This window comes from Leucopleurus acutus, assembly GCF_964270905.1.
Source record: "Leucopleurus acutus genome assembly, chromosome: X".
Classification (NCBI taxonomy): Eukaryota; Metazoa; Chordata; class Mammalia; order Artiodactyla; family Delphinidae; genus Leucopleurus; species Leucopleurus acutus.
The window spans coordinates 47418299-47433671 of record NC_139148.1 but is presented as its reverse complement, the minus strand read 5'-3'; the positions used below and the strand labels follow the sequence as shown (position 1 = coordinate 47433671).

General features: G+C 46.3%; 1 protein-coding gene across 1 annotated transcript; it reads left to right on the top strand.

Moving 5' to 3' along the window:
- The first annotated feature begins 7156 nt into the window (after positions 1-7156).
- APEX2 (apurinic/apyrimidinic endodeoxyribonuclease 2) lies at positions 7157-14612 on the top strand. The gene is made up of 6 exons (XM_082864895.1): positions 7157-7378; positions 8373-8456; positions 9088-9268; positions 9816-9962; positions 10706-10775; positions 13353-14612. Exons 1-6 carry the CDS (start codon positions 7222-7224, stop codon positions 14259-14261), a joined length of 1548 nt encoding a protein of 515 aa, XP_082721021.1. The 5' UTR covers positions 7157-7221; the 3' UTR covers positions 14262-14612.
- The last annotated feature ends 761 nt before the right edge of the window (positions 14613-15373 follow it).

The following is a 15373-nucleotide window of genomic DNA, read 5'->3' as shown; positions in this document are numbered from 1 at the left end:
GAAGACAGCCAGCAAGACAGCCCATGTCTGGCCAGTCACTTCCCTCCAATGAAGACAGGACTAGTAGAGTATGCAAATAAAAGACCGAAGATCATGTGCTTATATCCTGTGTGGGGTGGGGAGGCAAAGGTGATGCAGGCAGATCTCAGCAGCTTTCATAGCTTCAAAATAAAAAAACAGGCCCAAGTAGAATGTCAAATTCCAACCCAGAAACAGAGATCCACATCAGAAATGCAAGATTCCCAAGTACAAATACACAAGCACAAAGTCCCTACTGAAAAACGCAATGTTTTGAGCTAGCAATCTTAGGTCTGAACTGGAAGTAGAAGGTTTACTGCCTCAATGCCCTCCCCCGCAAATGGCATTGCAACCCTTGTCTTCCCTGAATTCTGCTACCTTTCCTACTGAAGGGCCTCTCTCTCCTAAAATGTGCTACCCAGGACACTCTTGGAGAGATGGGCACTATCTGATCATCTTTATGCTCTCTCCAGCCAAAGCTAAATAAATCAGAGTAAATCGGACACCTTGGGAAGAGAAGTGAATGCAGCCATTGCTAGGGGGAGAGATGATAAGCACTGTTCACATGACTGCCAACTGCCATCAGGTCCCCTAGGGAGAAAGGCATTGTGATCTGACCCAGAACCATACTAAAGTTCTTCATGCCAAGTCATGGGGATGGAGGCTTAGCGGGGGAGGCTGCAGCAGGCAGAGTGTGGTGAGTTGGGAGCAATGGCCTCAAAGTAGGACAAGTCCATAGGCCAGAGCCATCCTACCCAGATGTCTCTGCTTTACCCTCCCCCATCCCCCTGGTTGTTTTGAAGCTTTTATGTGTAGTACTCATCTAACAGCATAGCTTACCTGGAAGACGTCCAAGTGTGCTCTTACTTCATTCTTTTGCAACCTTCCCACCCCTTGATGAACCTCCAGTGATTGGCTACAAGAAAGCTCAATTTCTTCCACTGAGCTGGGCAACACTGGGGCAATCTCATGGGGATAGCAATCTCCAATCCCTGACCTCCAATGCTCTCAGCTCCACTTTGCCTTTTAAGAAGTTCCCTAAAATATATTCTCAGAATCCTAGTCTACATAAGGGTTAGATTCCCTCCATTTGTTGTGTATAAATCATACCAAACTTTCAATACATTTCAAAGCCTGCCCTTCTAAATGAATCTACTGAGGCAGTGGATAACAGTGGTTAAAAGCAATGAGCTCTGGAGTCACACTACTGGAGTGGAATCCCACCTCTGCCCCTTGCTATGACACGCTGGGTAGAAGACTTAATTTTTCAGTGCCGTGGTGTTTTCATCTCATAAGAGTACCTACTCCCTTAGGGTTGTTGAAGATTCAATGTGTTAACACATATAAAGTAACCTGGAAAATGTTCATTATATATTACCTAACACTGATTCCCTTTGTGAAGTAAAAGGTCAGTTACCTCCTTGGCTAATATGCAACTTCTGGTGTAATGCTGAGCATTCAGGAAACACTCAGTAAAGGAAACTTACAAAATTATGACAAAGGGTTAACATTTATAATAAATAAAGAGCTCATGCCAATCAGTTAGAAAGATGAATTCACTTTTACTTTTTTGGTTTTGTGATACAGAAGTCCCCTAGAAATCATTGCATCCAACCCTCTCAGGTAAGAAGATGGAAGCCTAGAGAGGGAAGTATTTTCCTAAGATCCTATAGTAAATTAAGTCACCAAGTTAGAAATAGAACACTGGGGATCTGATTTCTCCAGTCCAGGGTTTTTCTTTGGTTAACTGATCAATCAAGCTTGATTTAAGAATGTGGTCTTCTAGATTAGCTCAGAACATTTAGAGTCTTAGAACTAGAGTTTGGAAGACATGCAACTCTCTTAATTGTAATAAGTCTCCTAACTGGTATCACTCTGCTAAGGCTAGTAATCTGAATAATAACCCTTTACATGTATGTTTTCCATGGCCCACAAAGAAACATATTCCTCATCATAGTTGCTCCCTCCAAACATTCTCACTAGCCTCACAGGGAAACTGAGGTCTAGGGAGGGGAAGTGGCTTGTCCGAGGTAATCAATCCAGTCACATGAACCCCTCTTCTATGTTTACAGTTTTGTCCTCATGACCCTGCCAAGAGGCAGAAAGATAAATTTAGCAGCAGGAAATCTGAGATAGGAGCTTAGTGGGCTTTTGACAAGGTCTGAAAGGGTAAACTTAGAATCCAGGCTTGAAAACCCAACTTAAAACTACCTGGAACTGAGTGTGTGTGTGTGTGTGTGTGTGTGTGTGTGTGTGTGTGCGCGCGTGTGTGCGTGTGTGTGTGTTTTAACCACTGTTATCAATTCTGATCCCCAGAAGTAGGAAAACTAAACAAGCTTTATGGGAAGGCCTCAGCCCTGGCTCTTCTCAATCAAACGTGTCTCTCCAGTCATGTCTCTCTTTAGACCCCTGTGGTTAAATTGTGCCAGCTGACTCACTAGGCCCCCAAACTTACTGTGTACTTTTTTGCCTCTGGGCCTTTGCTCAGCCTGGAATGCCTTCTCTTCCCTTCCCTTCTCAGTGAAATCTGACTCATCTTCAAGGCCAGGCTCAATGCTCACCTCCTCTGAGAAGCCTTGGCTTTGGTTCCCACATTGCCTATATGCTTCTGTTTATCTGTGCAAGTATCCACCTTTTACCGGTCTACTTTCCTACTAGACTGTGAGCTCCTTAAGGATGGGACTGGATCTCAGTTATCTGTGATCTGTTTCCAGGTGTCCAGCTCAGGCCCTGGCACAGAGGAGACTTGCTCAATCTACATCTCTCTGCCCTAGATGAGATGAACATGTGTACAAATAATCCCCATTCAACAAAGGTAAATTTTATAAAAGAGAGCTATCCAGGGAACTGGGTGGGGGAACTAACTTGGTCTGAAGGTAGAAGGTGGTAGTAGGATCTAGAAAGTTTCTCAACCCTGAATGGGGCAGAACAGAAAGAACAAAAGAATGAAGTCCCCCCCCAGAAAAAAGTTCCAATTAATGGTTACAGAAAAAATTGTTCACTCAGTATCAGAGACTCACTCAAGACCAAGAGCTGAGTCACAAATTCTAATTTGGGGTTAACTCTATGGAGGAAAAGCATAAAGTATGACTACCTGAGGCCCACAGATCCTGACCATCCTCCCAAAGTATGGAGTGTATGGGAGAATCTCATTAAAAGCAGTATCAAGACAGTACTGATGGGTATCAAAATCACAAATGGGGTCTTCTTATTGGTAATTCTTCGAGTGTGTGGGTGTGAATGCATTTGTGTTAGGGTGAGGAGGGGAGATTGCATGCTTACAGGTCAGGTGCCTATATGTGAATATCAGGCCTTCTGTGGCAGCAGCCTAGGATCCACTTCCTTCTTGGCCACTGCCCTGGCCCACCATCCCCCTACTACTTTCAGCCCCATGCCTGGGGCCCAAAGTTTGCTCTATCCTAGTCCTAGGAGTAGCCCTCCACAGACCATAGTCACTCAGGGAGAAGAGCAGCTGGAGGGTTATGTGTGGTATTGCCTGTGGAGGCTACAGAAAAAGTAGGATCACTAAGACAGAGCACGGAAGTCCTGAAATATTTCAGAAGAGCTTTAGTTCCTGTCATCCCACTCCTCTTCACCTTGTGACAGTCCTCTGAGGGAAATAGGAGGGACTTCAATTTCCATTTTGGTGAGGAGGCTATTGAAGCCCAGAGAAGCTAAAAGACTTGTTCAAAGTGTCACAGCAAACCAGCCCTACTTTATACACCAGTTGGGAGGTAAGAGATACAATCTCTATCACCCAGTTCATTCAAAACTGGACTAGACCATGTTAAAGAGACTTCTAAAGTGCTAGGGAACTGCCCTTTGGGCCAGTGTTCCACAAAGACACGTCAGAATGGATGATAGATAATGAAATATAGAAATCATGTTATCCCCAACTTCCCATACACTTTAGTGAACAGTTTGAGTGTCCACCTATTCCAAGAAAACTTTCCAGAGAGCCTAAAGAATGGATTTGGGTTTGTGTTAACTCCTATCTATTTTTCCTTCTGTTTCACCTACCTGTTCTCCTAGAGGTTTTTTCTTCCATCGCTAGTTATCCAATACACGACACACGGCTCTCTTGCATTTAGACCCCCAAAGCAGGTACAGAGAGTGGCATCAAGCAGGGAGCCTGGAGGCACTCGTTGGCTCCCTGGGAGGGCTGGGGAAGTACCCTTGGTAAGAGGGGGTGTGTGCCCGCTGTTGAAATATCAGCTGCCAAAGAAGTTCCTGAGTCACCCAGAGCCTTTTCTCTTCAGGCCAACCATGTGTTCGCCTTGCCCCAAAGGTCAGAACTAATATTAACAAGCTACTGCAGAATGGGGAAATGAAAACCAGCAATGTAAACAGGCAAGATCTGGATTTCCTTGGGGCTGGTTCAGATTGGTCTTCAGTGTAAATCAGCACGATCCCCTACTGGAAAGTGATTTGGCAATATGAAGCAAGAGCAATAAAAATGTTCATTTCCTTTGTCCTAATTATTCCACTCTTGGGACTCAATCCTAAGCCAATAACCACCAAAACATGGAAAAGCTTAAAGCACCAACATCTTAATTTTAATTGCAGGGCTATTTTCTGATGGCAACAACTGGAATGTAACCTTTAAGTCCTCCAGGAGGAAAAGCAGCTCTTTGGGTCTTTTTTGCAGACACTGAGAATGATGGTTTTAAGGCTATGGAATTCTGGGGGAAAAGTAATTATGCCACAATTCTGGGTGAGGAACCTAAGGATGCGAAGTTATGCTTTTCCCTGGACATTGGGCATGTCTATTATTTCTATTTTTATGTTATCAAAAACAAGTCACTAACCTGTTGATGCTCTTGCTATTGCCCTTTATTTGTTCATTCATTCAACAAATATTTATTAACTCCTTATATGTGTTGTGCGCTATATTAGGGGATGGGGCTAACAAGATGAATCAGATATGGTCATTGCTCTCAAGCTCTTGGCAGTCTAGTGACAGAAATAGAAATCAGTGGTAGCTGTGCATTGTAAGCGCTGTGACAGAATGGACCATAGGGTGATGTGGGGGCCCAGAGGAAAAGATCTAACTGGGGAGGTTAGAAAAAACTTACTCAGGAAAATATTCCTTGAGCTGATTAAGACAGGGGTTGAATCCTGGCTCTACTGCTTCTGTGATACTGGGGTGAATTCACTGAACCTCTCTTAGCCTCAATGCCCCTTACAGTGTTGCCCTGATAATGAAATGAGATAATGCATATGGAAGAGCCATAGGTTATATTGGAAGACAGTGCTGCTCTGGAACTTGGGTAGCCCACTTAAACTCTCTTGGCCTTGATTTTAATAATCTGAGAAACAGAGCAAAGAGGAAGTACCTGTCAGGCCACATCCTAAGGGATGCTATAAGGCCCAAGACAAATAATGACTACAGGGTGGGCTTGATACAGCTTCCCCATCTCACTCCCCCAGCCCAATAAAGCCAGAGGCCCTCTTCTAAATCTTACTCCACTAGAGTGCTTCTTTTTTTCCCTCATTTTCCCCGTGGTTTATTGAAAAGGTTCAATACTCACTATTTTGCAGCCTGCCACCCCCCAATATGTTTTGGGATCTTTCCATATCACTACACATAGAACATTTCATTATTCCCCCCCTTTTAAAAAAATATTTTATATTGGAGTATAGTTGATATACAATGTTGTGTTAGTTTCAGGTGTATAGCAAAATACATCATATACTGTTTATTCTTTTTCAGATTCTTTTCCCATACAGGTTACTACAGAGTATTGAGTAGAGTTCCCTGTGCTGTATAGTGGGTCCTTGTTGTTTCTCTATTTTATATATTGTAGTGTGTATATATATTAAAAAAGCGAGGTAAATTTGAACACAAAATTAACAATTTTAAAGTCTATGATTAAGTGGTATTTAGTACATTTTGCAAAGATTTCATTTATATGAAATATCAAAAATAGGTAAATCCACAGGAACAGAAAGCAAATTGATGCCATAAAGGTGCTGGTGGTGGAGGGCATAGGGACTAACTGCTTAATGCGTAATGGGTATGTATTTCCCTTTGGGGTGATGTTTTGGAACTAGGTAGAGGTGATGGTTCCTCATTCCTTTTATTATTAGTTTTTTAAATATGGTAAAATATACATAACATAAAAATTAAACATTTTTAATTAAGATTCTTTTGGCACAAAAGTATATAGATCAATGGAACAGAATAGAAAGCCTGGATATAAACCCACACACCTACTTTCAATTAATCTTGGACAAAGGAGGCAAGAACATACAATGGAGAAAAGACAGTCTCTACAGCAAGTGGTGCTGGGAAAGTTGGACAGCCTTATGTAAATCAATGAAGTTAGAAGACTCACACCATACATGAAAATAAATTCAAAATGGTTTAAAGACTTAAATATAAGACGTGACACCATAAAAAAAAACTCTTAGAAAAAGAACATAGGCAAAACATTCTCAGACATAACTCCTGGTAATATCGTCTTAGATCAGTCTCCCAAGGCAAAAGCAATAAAGCAAATAAGTGGGACCTAATCAAACTTAAAAGCTTTTGCACAACAAAGGAAACCATAAACAAAACGAAAAGATGACCTAAGGACTGGGAGAAAGTATTTGCAAACGATGACCGACGACCATCAAGATCTTAATTTCCAAAATGGAGTGCGTTTCTTATTGCTCCCTCCTCCGGCCGCAAAGTTCCCTTCGCGCATTCCCCCGCCCACATTTACATGCAGGGTTACGCCAGCCACTCCCTAGTCGCTGGGTGCCGCAGCCCTCTTCGTACTCAGGGGCGCAGTCTGAACACTGTGGGCGGGGCTTCGGTCGCTGCGCGGTTCCGCCACTTAAAAAGTGGTAAAATCTCGTTTGTAAGTAATCGAAATCACCAAGGGGACTTTTCAGCAGAGCAGAAACGCAGTCAGACTCAGGCACGTAAGCCAGTGTCGGGTGGTAGGGGCAGGAGCCCAACCACTGGCCTTCCTCTCACTATTCATCGCCCCTAGGCTACCACACCGCCCCCTTCAGCTTCCGCTTCTCCAGCCAATGAAAACTGAAGGGCTTGAATCCCCGCCCCATGTGTGTCCGACCCTTTTGCGGCACGCACAAGAACGCCTGCGCAAATGCGCGCGCGGAAGGCCAGGCCTGGCGGACACAGGAATTTTCGGGTTTTGGCTCGCACTTACGTGGGGCGCGGGCTTAAAGGCATTGCAGTTAGCTGTCAGCATGTTGCGCGTGGTGAGCTGGAACATCAATGGGATTCGCAGCCCCGTGCAAGGGGTGGGAAACGAGGAGCCCAGCAATTGTACCGCCATGGCCATGGGGCGCATTTTGGACAAGCTGGATGCTGACATCGTCTGTCTTCAGGAGACCAAAGTAACCAGTGAGCGCTCAAGAATTCAGGACCCCTACCACACGTTCCCTTTTCCGCTAACTTTTGCTCTCTGCTCCGTATCATTTAACTTTCCCATTTCTCTATCCTTAGAGTCCTCCCCCTAGAGCCCGTCTGGAATCCCAATCCCCCCTCTATATTTCGCACTCCAGCTAGATCTCCTAATTCCGACATCATCTCCTGGCCTCAGCAGAACCATAATTCCCTCCCCCTTGCAATCTCCATCTTCTTTCAGATCCTCTAATTCCTACTCATTCTCCTGACACAGCTCAGTCCCCCAAATTTCCTCCCGCCACACACTTTCCATCTCCCACTCCCAAGACAGACACCCCCACTTTCCCTTTTCTGCCCCCAGTTCATATCCTTTAATTCTCACACCATCTTTGCCCCCAGTTTAGACTCCCTAGTTTCCTCCTTTTTAAACTTCTATCTCAGATCCCCAGTTCCTCTTATCTCTACCGCCATCTCTCCTCCCCAGCTGAGAGCTTCTCATCATTTCTACCTCATGTCCCACCCCAAACTTAGACCCTCTAATTCCCTCTCCCCCACAGCTCAATCCCCTGATTCCTTCCCTCTCCCACCCACCTCCCTCTAAGACCCATTACCTACTTTCCCTCCATCCTCAGTTCAAATCCTTGAATTCCCTCTCCTACCTCCTACTCCCAGCTCAGATTCCCAGTTCTCTCTCCCATATGTCCATTTCCCACCCCCAACTTCCTCCAGTCACCTAGTCACCTAGCCTCCTCCCACCTAATTCTTCACCTCCCATTCAGTAGTCTTCCCCTTTCTCGTAATTCTGATAACAATTCCCTCTCTAGTCCCCACCTTTTTTTAGCTTCTCTTCTTATCATAGGTACTTGATATTCTCTTCTACCCTGGCTCTGATGTGTGCAAGAAATTAGCCTACAGCTGTAATTCCAAGCCTTTCTGTGTCCTGGGTCCTAGTTTTATCTCTGATGTAATCTTACATCTTTTTTTTTTCCAGGGGATGTGCTGACAGAGCCCCTGGCTATCATTGAGGGCTGTAACTCCTATTTCAGCTTCAGCCGCAACCGTAGTGGCTATTCTGGTAAATCGGGCTTTCTGGGGACTTTAAAGTGATGGAGACAGGTGGGAAAGGGTTTTCAATATTTAGTGAGAAGGTAATAAGAAATGTAGGCTTTTCATCCAAGAGCTAAAGCCATATCAGGTTATATGAAGGATAATTTTTATGTATAATATTGGATCTCAGAAACACAGTAGTGTGATGGTTAGTTGTATGAGCTCTGGAGCCAGACTGCCTGAGTTTGGATCCTAGCTCACTTCCTAGCTGCGTACCCTCTGGCAAGCTACTTAACCTCTTTATGCCTCAAGTTCCTCAGCTGGAAAATGGAGATAATGTGTACTTCTTAGGGCTATTACAAGGACTAAACTAATTAATCCATGTGATAATAATAATAGCTAACATTTTCTGAGCACCTACCATGTAAAGCACTTAGAATATTAGCTGTTATTAATCTGCAGCTTTTCTAGATGAAGGAACTGAAATTCCAGGGTTTGAGTAGAGGAGTTGCCTCAGGCATCCATGGCCCTTGAGTTGGGGGAGTCATCAAGAGAGCCACACTTGATGAAGATGAGTCGGGTGACCTGTGCAGGGGCAATAGACTGTGCAACAGGCTGTTGGCTGCCAGGCCTGCTTAGAGTACCCTCTCTGTCTCCAGGTGTAGCCACCTTCTGTAAGGACAGTGCTACCCCAGTGGCTGCTGAAGAAGGCCTAAGTGGCCTACTTGCCACTCAGAATGGGGACGTGGGTTGCTACGGAAACATGGATGACTTCACTCAAGAGGAGCTTCGAGCTCTGGATAGTGAGGGCCGGGCCCTCCTCACACAACACAAGATCTGGTAATAGCCCACATCTGCCTGTCACCGAGCATTGCTGGTTCAACTCTGTGAATGTGGTGATTCTAAGGCTTGCCTTATAAACATACATTCACCATAGAAAACTTCCCAAACTTGCCTTTCCTGGACTTCAGTCCTGGCAAGGCAACCTGCTATGTGACCCTGAACAAATCATATTCTCTTCTGAGCCTTGAGTTCTCTATTTCTACAGGGGTGGGGGCGGGGGGAGAGGGAGCCTGGCCAGGAGGACTAGCTCTCTTTTTTACCACAGGTGCCTCAGAAGCAAGTTAGCCAACTTTACTGCCCCAGGTTGCTCTCTTTCTGTGTCCTGTCTTTGTGAATGGCAGGACCATCACCTGGTTTACCTGAGTGTCATCCTAGATATAGTCAGTCCTCAAGTCCTGTGTATGCCAGCTTGTTCATGTCTCTCTATCCCTTTCCTTCACTTCCATCCCACAGACAATCATTAAGTGGGAGCCACATGGTGTGGGGAGGGGAAGGGTGGCTTGAAAGTGACCCCTTTTGCGGGGGCCGGTTCTATTCTCCCCAGCACATGGGAAGGGAAGGAGAAGACCTTGACCCTAATCAACGTGTACTGCCCCCATGCGGACCCTGGAAAGCCTGAGCGGCTCGCCTTTAAGATGCGCTTCTATCGCTTGCTGCAGATCCGAGCAGAAGCCCTCCTGGCAGCTGGCAGGTACTGCAAACCTGGGCAGCAAGGCTTCCTTGAGCTTGTCCCGGGTGCCCAGCCCCGTGTCAAGGTCCATTGAGAGGGATATGGGATCTTTGTCTTTTGAGTTCATTTACAGCCTAGTTGTAGACACCAGCAGGCCCACCAGAATAGACCCTGCTGTCTAAGAGCTGTGGGGACCAGGTAAAGTGATACAAATATGGGTTTTGTACTCAGATACCTCTGAGCACCTATCCCAGCTCCTCTTTTACTCACTGTGAGCCCGAAGGCTAGTGTTGCCCCTATTTTCTCTTTTGTAAAATAAGTGTATGAATCCCTACCTCAGAGTATAGTTTTAAGGATGAAATGAGATGAGGAAGGTAACGTACTTGGGAACAAATGAAAAGTCTTATCCCAGGGAGGGACAGGAAAGTGAGGGTAGGTTGACATAATCGAGGGATGCTTCCTAGAGGGAGTGGTACCTGAGCTCATCTTTAAAGGACCAGAAAGATGCCATTACGTAGAGATAAGTGAGACAATCATGTCAAACAGGGAACAGGGTTACCTTTGGAGATCATAATTGTGTTGGTCAGTTGTAAAAGGCATCAAGGTTATACTGAAATTGGAGAGGCAGGCTATTATGACTTGCCGTTGGACCCTACCTTGACCTCTGTGTGGCAGGTGGTCTATCTGAGATCTTGGGCCCAGGGGAAAGTAGATGGGCCAGGACTACTGCTTCCCTTTCTGAACATTCATTTTATGTTTTTCAGCCATGTTATCATTCTGGGGGACCTGAATACAGCTCACCGCCCCATTGACCACTGGGATGCAGTCAACCTGGTAAGGCTCCCTCTAGGCCTTTGACCTCACTCCTGACTATGGTTCTGTTTAGCCAGCCAATCAATGCTTTTTTTTTTTGGCCCAGGGGCAAGCTTCCTTCACAGAAAAGCAGAGCTTAGTTTGAAATTCTATTCTCAAAGCACTGAGGATTGTGCTGTGGACTCAGTTAGTAGTCAGTGCTGGCTCGGCCCCTCAGAGCTCTCAGCATGGTGGTGGGGTATGGACACATGACCAGTCAATTATAGAATGGTGTCTTCAGGGCTGAGGCAGAGACAGCAGCCCAGGAGGTTAGGAGAGCCTGGAAATAGGAGTCGGGCCAGCCAGGACGTCAGGGGAGATATCTTAAAATGGCTGAATCTTAAAAGATGAGTAGAACAGAGCTTTGGGGTGGGAAGCAAAGAATTCTAGCATGATGAGCAAAGGATGCAAGGTGAGAATTTGGCTGGTGTGCATTGAGAACTACAAGTCCCATTCTTGTTAGGGGGTGACAGAGAAGGAAGGTGAGTAGCAGGAGATGGGGCTGGAGAGTTTCAGTCAGATTTCAAGAGCCTGGAACTCCACATTGCCTTGATCATTTCCCTAATATACTATGTTTCCTGCTCATGAACCTTCAACACCTCTCTGTTACCTTTGTGATGCAGAGAAAACACACAGGCCTGGCATTCAAAACTCTTTCTTGTCTGCACCCAGTCTCCGTTTCCATCCTCCGCACCGCTACACACTCCATCCACTCCAGCCAGGTTGTCTCCTCTCTGCACACTGCAAAAGTTATTCTCATTTTGGCTTTTCTCACTGTCCTCTGAATTGGTAGGCATCCGCTCCCTCTGTCTTCTTTTCTTGTGTGAACCTCTCATCTCTGAGTCCTTCTATGCCAATGGTCCTCAACCCTTGAAAGTACATTAGTACAAGGAGCTTTTACAAAAATGTCAATACCTTGGTGCAACCCTAGACCAATTAAATCAGAATCTATTGGGTGTGGAGCCAGGGTAGCAGTATGTTTTGAAAGTTCCCAGGCTGATTTTATTGTATATTCAGGCTTGAGGACCACTGCCCTAGAATCTCCAAGTCAGTTCTCATCATAGCTTGCCTCATAAGGGGAGGGATAAGTAACTTATGCTGGCACAGTCCAACTCAGCAGTAGGCTTGGCTCAAAGAAGAGGCTGTAGGAAAATTCCTTGATTAGTTTGCAGAAGAGCCACAGGAACATAAATGTGTCTCTCAGCTGGGAAAATGAGCAGAAATGAGATAATGAGAGACTGGTGGTGGTGGTGGTGGTGGTGGTGGTGGGGAAGGGAGTGTACACTACAAACTGCAAGCCTTCAATCCTCCCTACCTTATTCCTTATCGGTGTTTACTTAGTCTGTTTTTGCTGCTTCCTGTGATACTGTTATATACTTTTATGCCTTCTCTTCTTAGTTTAGAAATATCTTAGATATCTCGAGTGCACTTCCTATATTCTTTTTTTCCCCAAGGAAAGAGAACTAATAGTACCAGATCACATGAGAAACACAATCTTTCCAAAATAACAGAGTATGTCTACTTCCCACAAGACCAGCTCTTCTAGTCTCATCTCCCTAAATAGTACCATCGTCCTCTTGGTTGCTCCAACCAGAAGCCAGGGAATTGTGTTAGTGTTCTTCTTCTCTACCCCCCTTTCCCATTCAATTGGTCAGTGAGTACTGTTGATTCTAGCTCCAAATCATCTCTTAATTTCATTTTGTCTCCTCTGGCACCACCCTAGTCTAAGTGACCATCACCTCTTGATAGTCAGTCTGGTTGCCCCTCAAGTCTTTGGGGTATACTGTCCCCTCCCTCCACAGGCCCATCACAGAAGTTGTTCTCTCAATTTGTAACACCCTCTGCCTGGGTTACTCTTGCTCAGCCTTCAGATCTGGATCTGGATCTCAGCTCCAGATCACTTCCTGAAAGGAAGCCTTGTTGGTCCCCAAGACAAGATCATGGTCCCACTTTGTCTCTAGTATCGTGCCTGGCACATAATCAGTGTTCTTTGAACATTTGTTGCACTGAATGAGTGGGTGAGTGGATTGGATGGATGATGAATTAGGGATCAGAGCCAAAGGAAGTATTCAGACCTGAAACCCTGGAGCCCCTCAGCTCAGGAAGGGGGTGTGGTCAGTGAAGGCTTTGACACACACAACAAGATAAGCCAAATAGTACCAGAGGGTTTACATGAAAAGGCAACAGGCTTCTTAACTCCTAACCTCAGCCCTACTTCCTGGAGGTAACCACTTTTAACTTGCTGTTTTCCATTCTCTTGGTGAGCAGTTCTGAGAATTGCTTTGATTAACTAACAGCAAGCTTTCAGATCTGGGATTTATGGCCCAGTGCAAGGTAGAGGTAGCCTGATGCAGAGGGGAAAAAGAATCATGGCCTTTTAAATCAGTAAGGGTGGAAAGTGAATCCCAGCTCTGCCAGTTCTGGACTGTATGACCTTAAGCATTCTTCTTTGAAACAACCACATTTTCTTGTCTGTAAAATAAAGCAGTTAATCTAAGCCCCTTCCAGTTCTAGGCATCTAGTTCTACCTCTTTCTTTGTCCCCCTTCTCTTTCCCCAGGAATGCTTTCAAGAGGACCCAGGTCGCAAGTGGATGGACCACTTGCTCAGTAACCTGGGGTGCCAGGCTGGTTCCCATACGGGACCCTTCATTGATAGCTACCGATGCTTCCATCCAAAGCAGAAGGGGGCCTTCACCTGCTGGTCCACAGTCAGTGGCGCCCGCCATCTGAACTATGGCTCTCGGCTTGACTATGTGCTGGGAGACAGGACCCTGGTCATGGACACCTTTCAGGCCTCCTTCTTGCTGCCTGAGGTGATGGGCTCTGACCACTGCCCCGTGGGTGCAGTCTTAAGCGTGTCTTCTGTGCCGGCAAAACAGTGCCCACCTCTGTGCACCCGCTTCCTCCCTGAGTTTGCAGGCACCCAGCTCAAGATCCTTAGATTCCTAGTTCGTCTCGAACAAGATCCTGTGTTCAGGCAGTCAGCGCTGCAGCTCAGCAATCAAACACCGGTACAGATGCGCCAGAACAAAGCCCGTGTGCGCTCGACCAGGTCTCGGCCAAGTCAAGCTGGTTCCAGTAGAGGCCAAAAAAACCTGATGAGCTACTTCCAGCCATCCTCCAGTCGTCCCCAAGCTTCTTCTAACTTGGAGCTTCCTAGCCTGGGCACCCTCATGACCCCAAAGACCTCAGAAGAGGATGTGATGGCCAATGTGGTGGAGGGGCGGGCCAAGGCTTCAGAGGCCAAGGATGAAAAGGAGGTACGGACCTCATTCTGGAAGTCTCTGCTGGGGGGGCCCTTGCCCATGCCCCTGTGTGGGGGCCACAGGGAGCCGTGTGTAATGCGAACTGTGAAGAAGCCAGGACCCAACCTGGGCCGCCGCTTCTACATGTGTGCCAGGCCCCAGGGTCCTCCCACTGACCCTTCCTCCCGCTGCAGCTTCTTCCTCTGGAGCAGGCCCAGCTGAACCAACCCAGGCCTAGGGATGTCTGGCATGGTTAACCTTGTACATGGTCTGAGGCCAGCTTCCTCCTAAGCTACTTCCTCAAGACCTCCTTCCCACCTCCTCTTCCTCCTCCACCTTCCTCAGGGACCCTTCCCTTTCCTCTTTTTCTTCTTCCTCCAAGGCCTCCCTTCCTCTCTCTTCTTCCTGCCTAGCTCCCCCTCACTGGTGAGCTTCTTTTGTCTTAATGCTGTGACCCAGTCCCCCACCCCACTTCCCACCTTCCTCTCAGAATTACAGAGGAACCAGTTGCCCCAGGAAGTTGTGATTTTAAACCCCTTCCTTCCTTCCTGGGAAATGTATCTGTGCCTAAATAAAGTACGTGTCTTTGTTGTAGTGCACCATGTCATGTGGACATTTTGGATGTGCTCCATAAAGCTGAGTCAGAGACGTTATCTCAGTCCCGGGTTTGCCAACTGCCTGTAACCTGATGATATAACTTCCAGGGAGAGGGGAGGAAGGAGGATTGGTGCTTACCATTAAAGTGCTCTGTTGAGTTGTTGGGGTTCCCTGCACTGCTGAGGTTGGATCAGCAAGGGAGGTGGGTGTGGTGGGGCAGAAAGCTCAAGTGGGCTGTGTAGCTTTAAACCACTGTTTCTCAACTGATGTGTCTCACAGCTGCCACAAATGGGTTACAGGGTAGAAAGAAATGGGTCCCTCAACCCTAGAGTCGCCAGGCAGGACCAGGAATTGCACAAGTTTCAGGAAAGATTGCCTCCTAGACAAGTAATACCATTAATTCACCCAAGCATGCCATGCAAATGTTTTCAGTGTGTTATGACCTAGAAAGTTTGGGAGCATTGCCTTGAACAAGTTGCTTGCTATAGCCAAGCCTCTTTCTCACCTTGGGAAACAGAACTGATAAGTCTTGTTTTATAAGGTGCTGTGAGAAGCAAAGAGGATAATGGATTGAGGAGGACATCCATTCTCTCTGTTGGAAAATATCTCCAAAGTTTTGGGGAACCAGTCTTTTTCTCCAGGCAGATTGGTTTGGGCTGATTCCACCTCCTGGCTTCAGAGGCTACCTGGGGCCTGAGTTTCTGGGCCTACGCATGAAGAGTCAATCCCTGGATTCT

Coding starts and splice junctions, on each gene's coding strand:
- APEX2 (XM_082864895.1), top strand. CDS start 7,222: ATGTTGCGCGTGGTGAGCTGGAACATCAATGGGATTCGCAGCCCCGTG. Junction 7,379..8,372: donor TCAGGAGACCAAAGTAACCA/GTGAGCGCTCAA, acceptor TTTTTTTTCCAG/GGGATGTGCTGACAGAGCCC. Junction 10,776..13,352: donor ACTGGGATGCAGTCAACCTG/GTAAGGCTCCCT, acceptor CTCTTTCCCCAG/GAATGCTTTCAAGAGGACCC.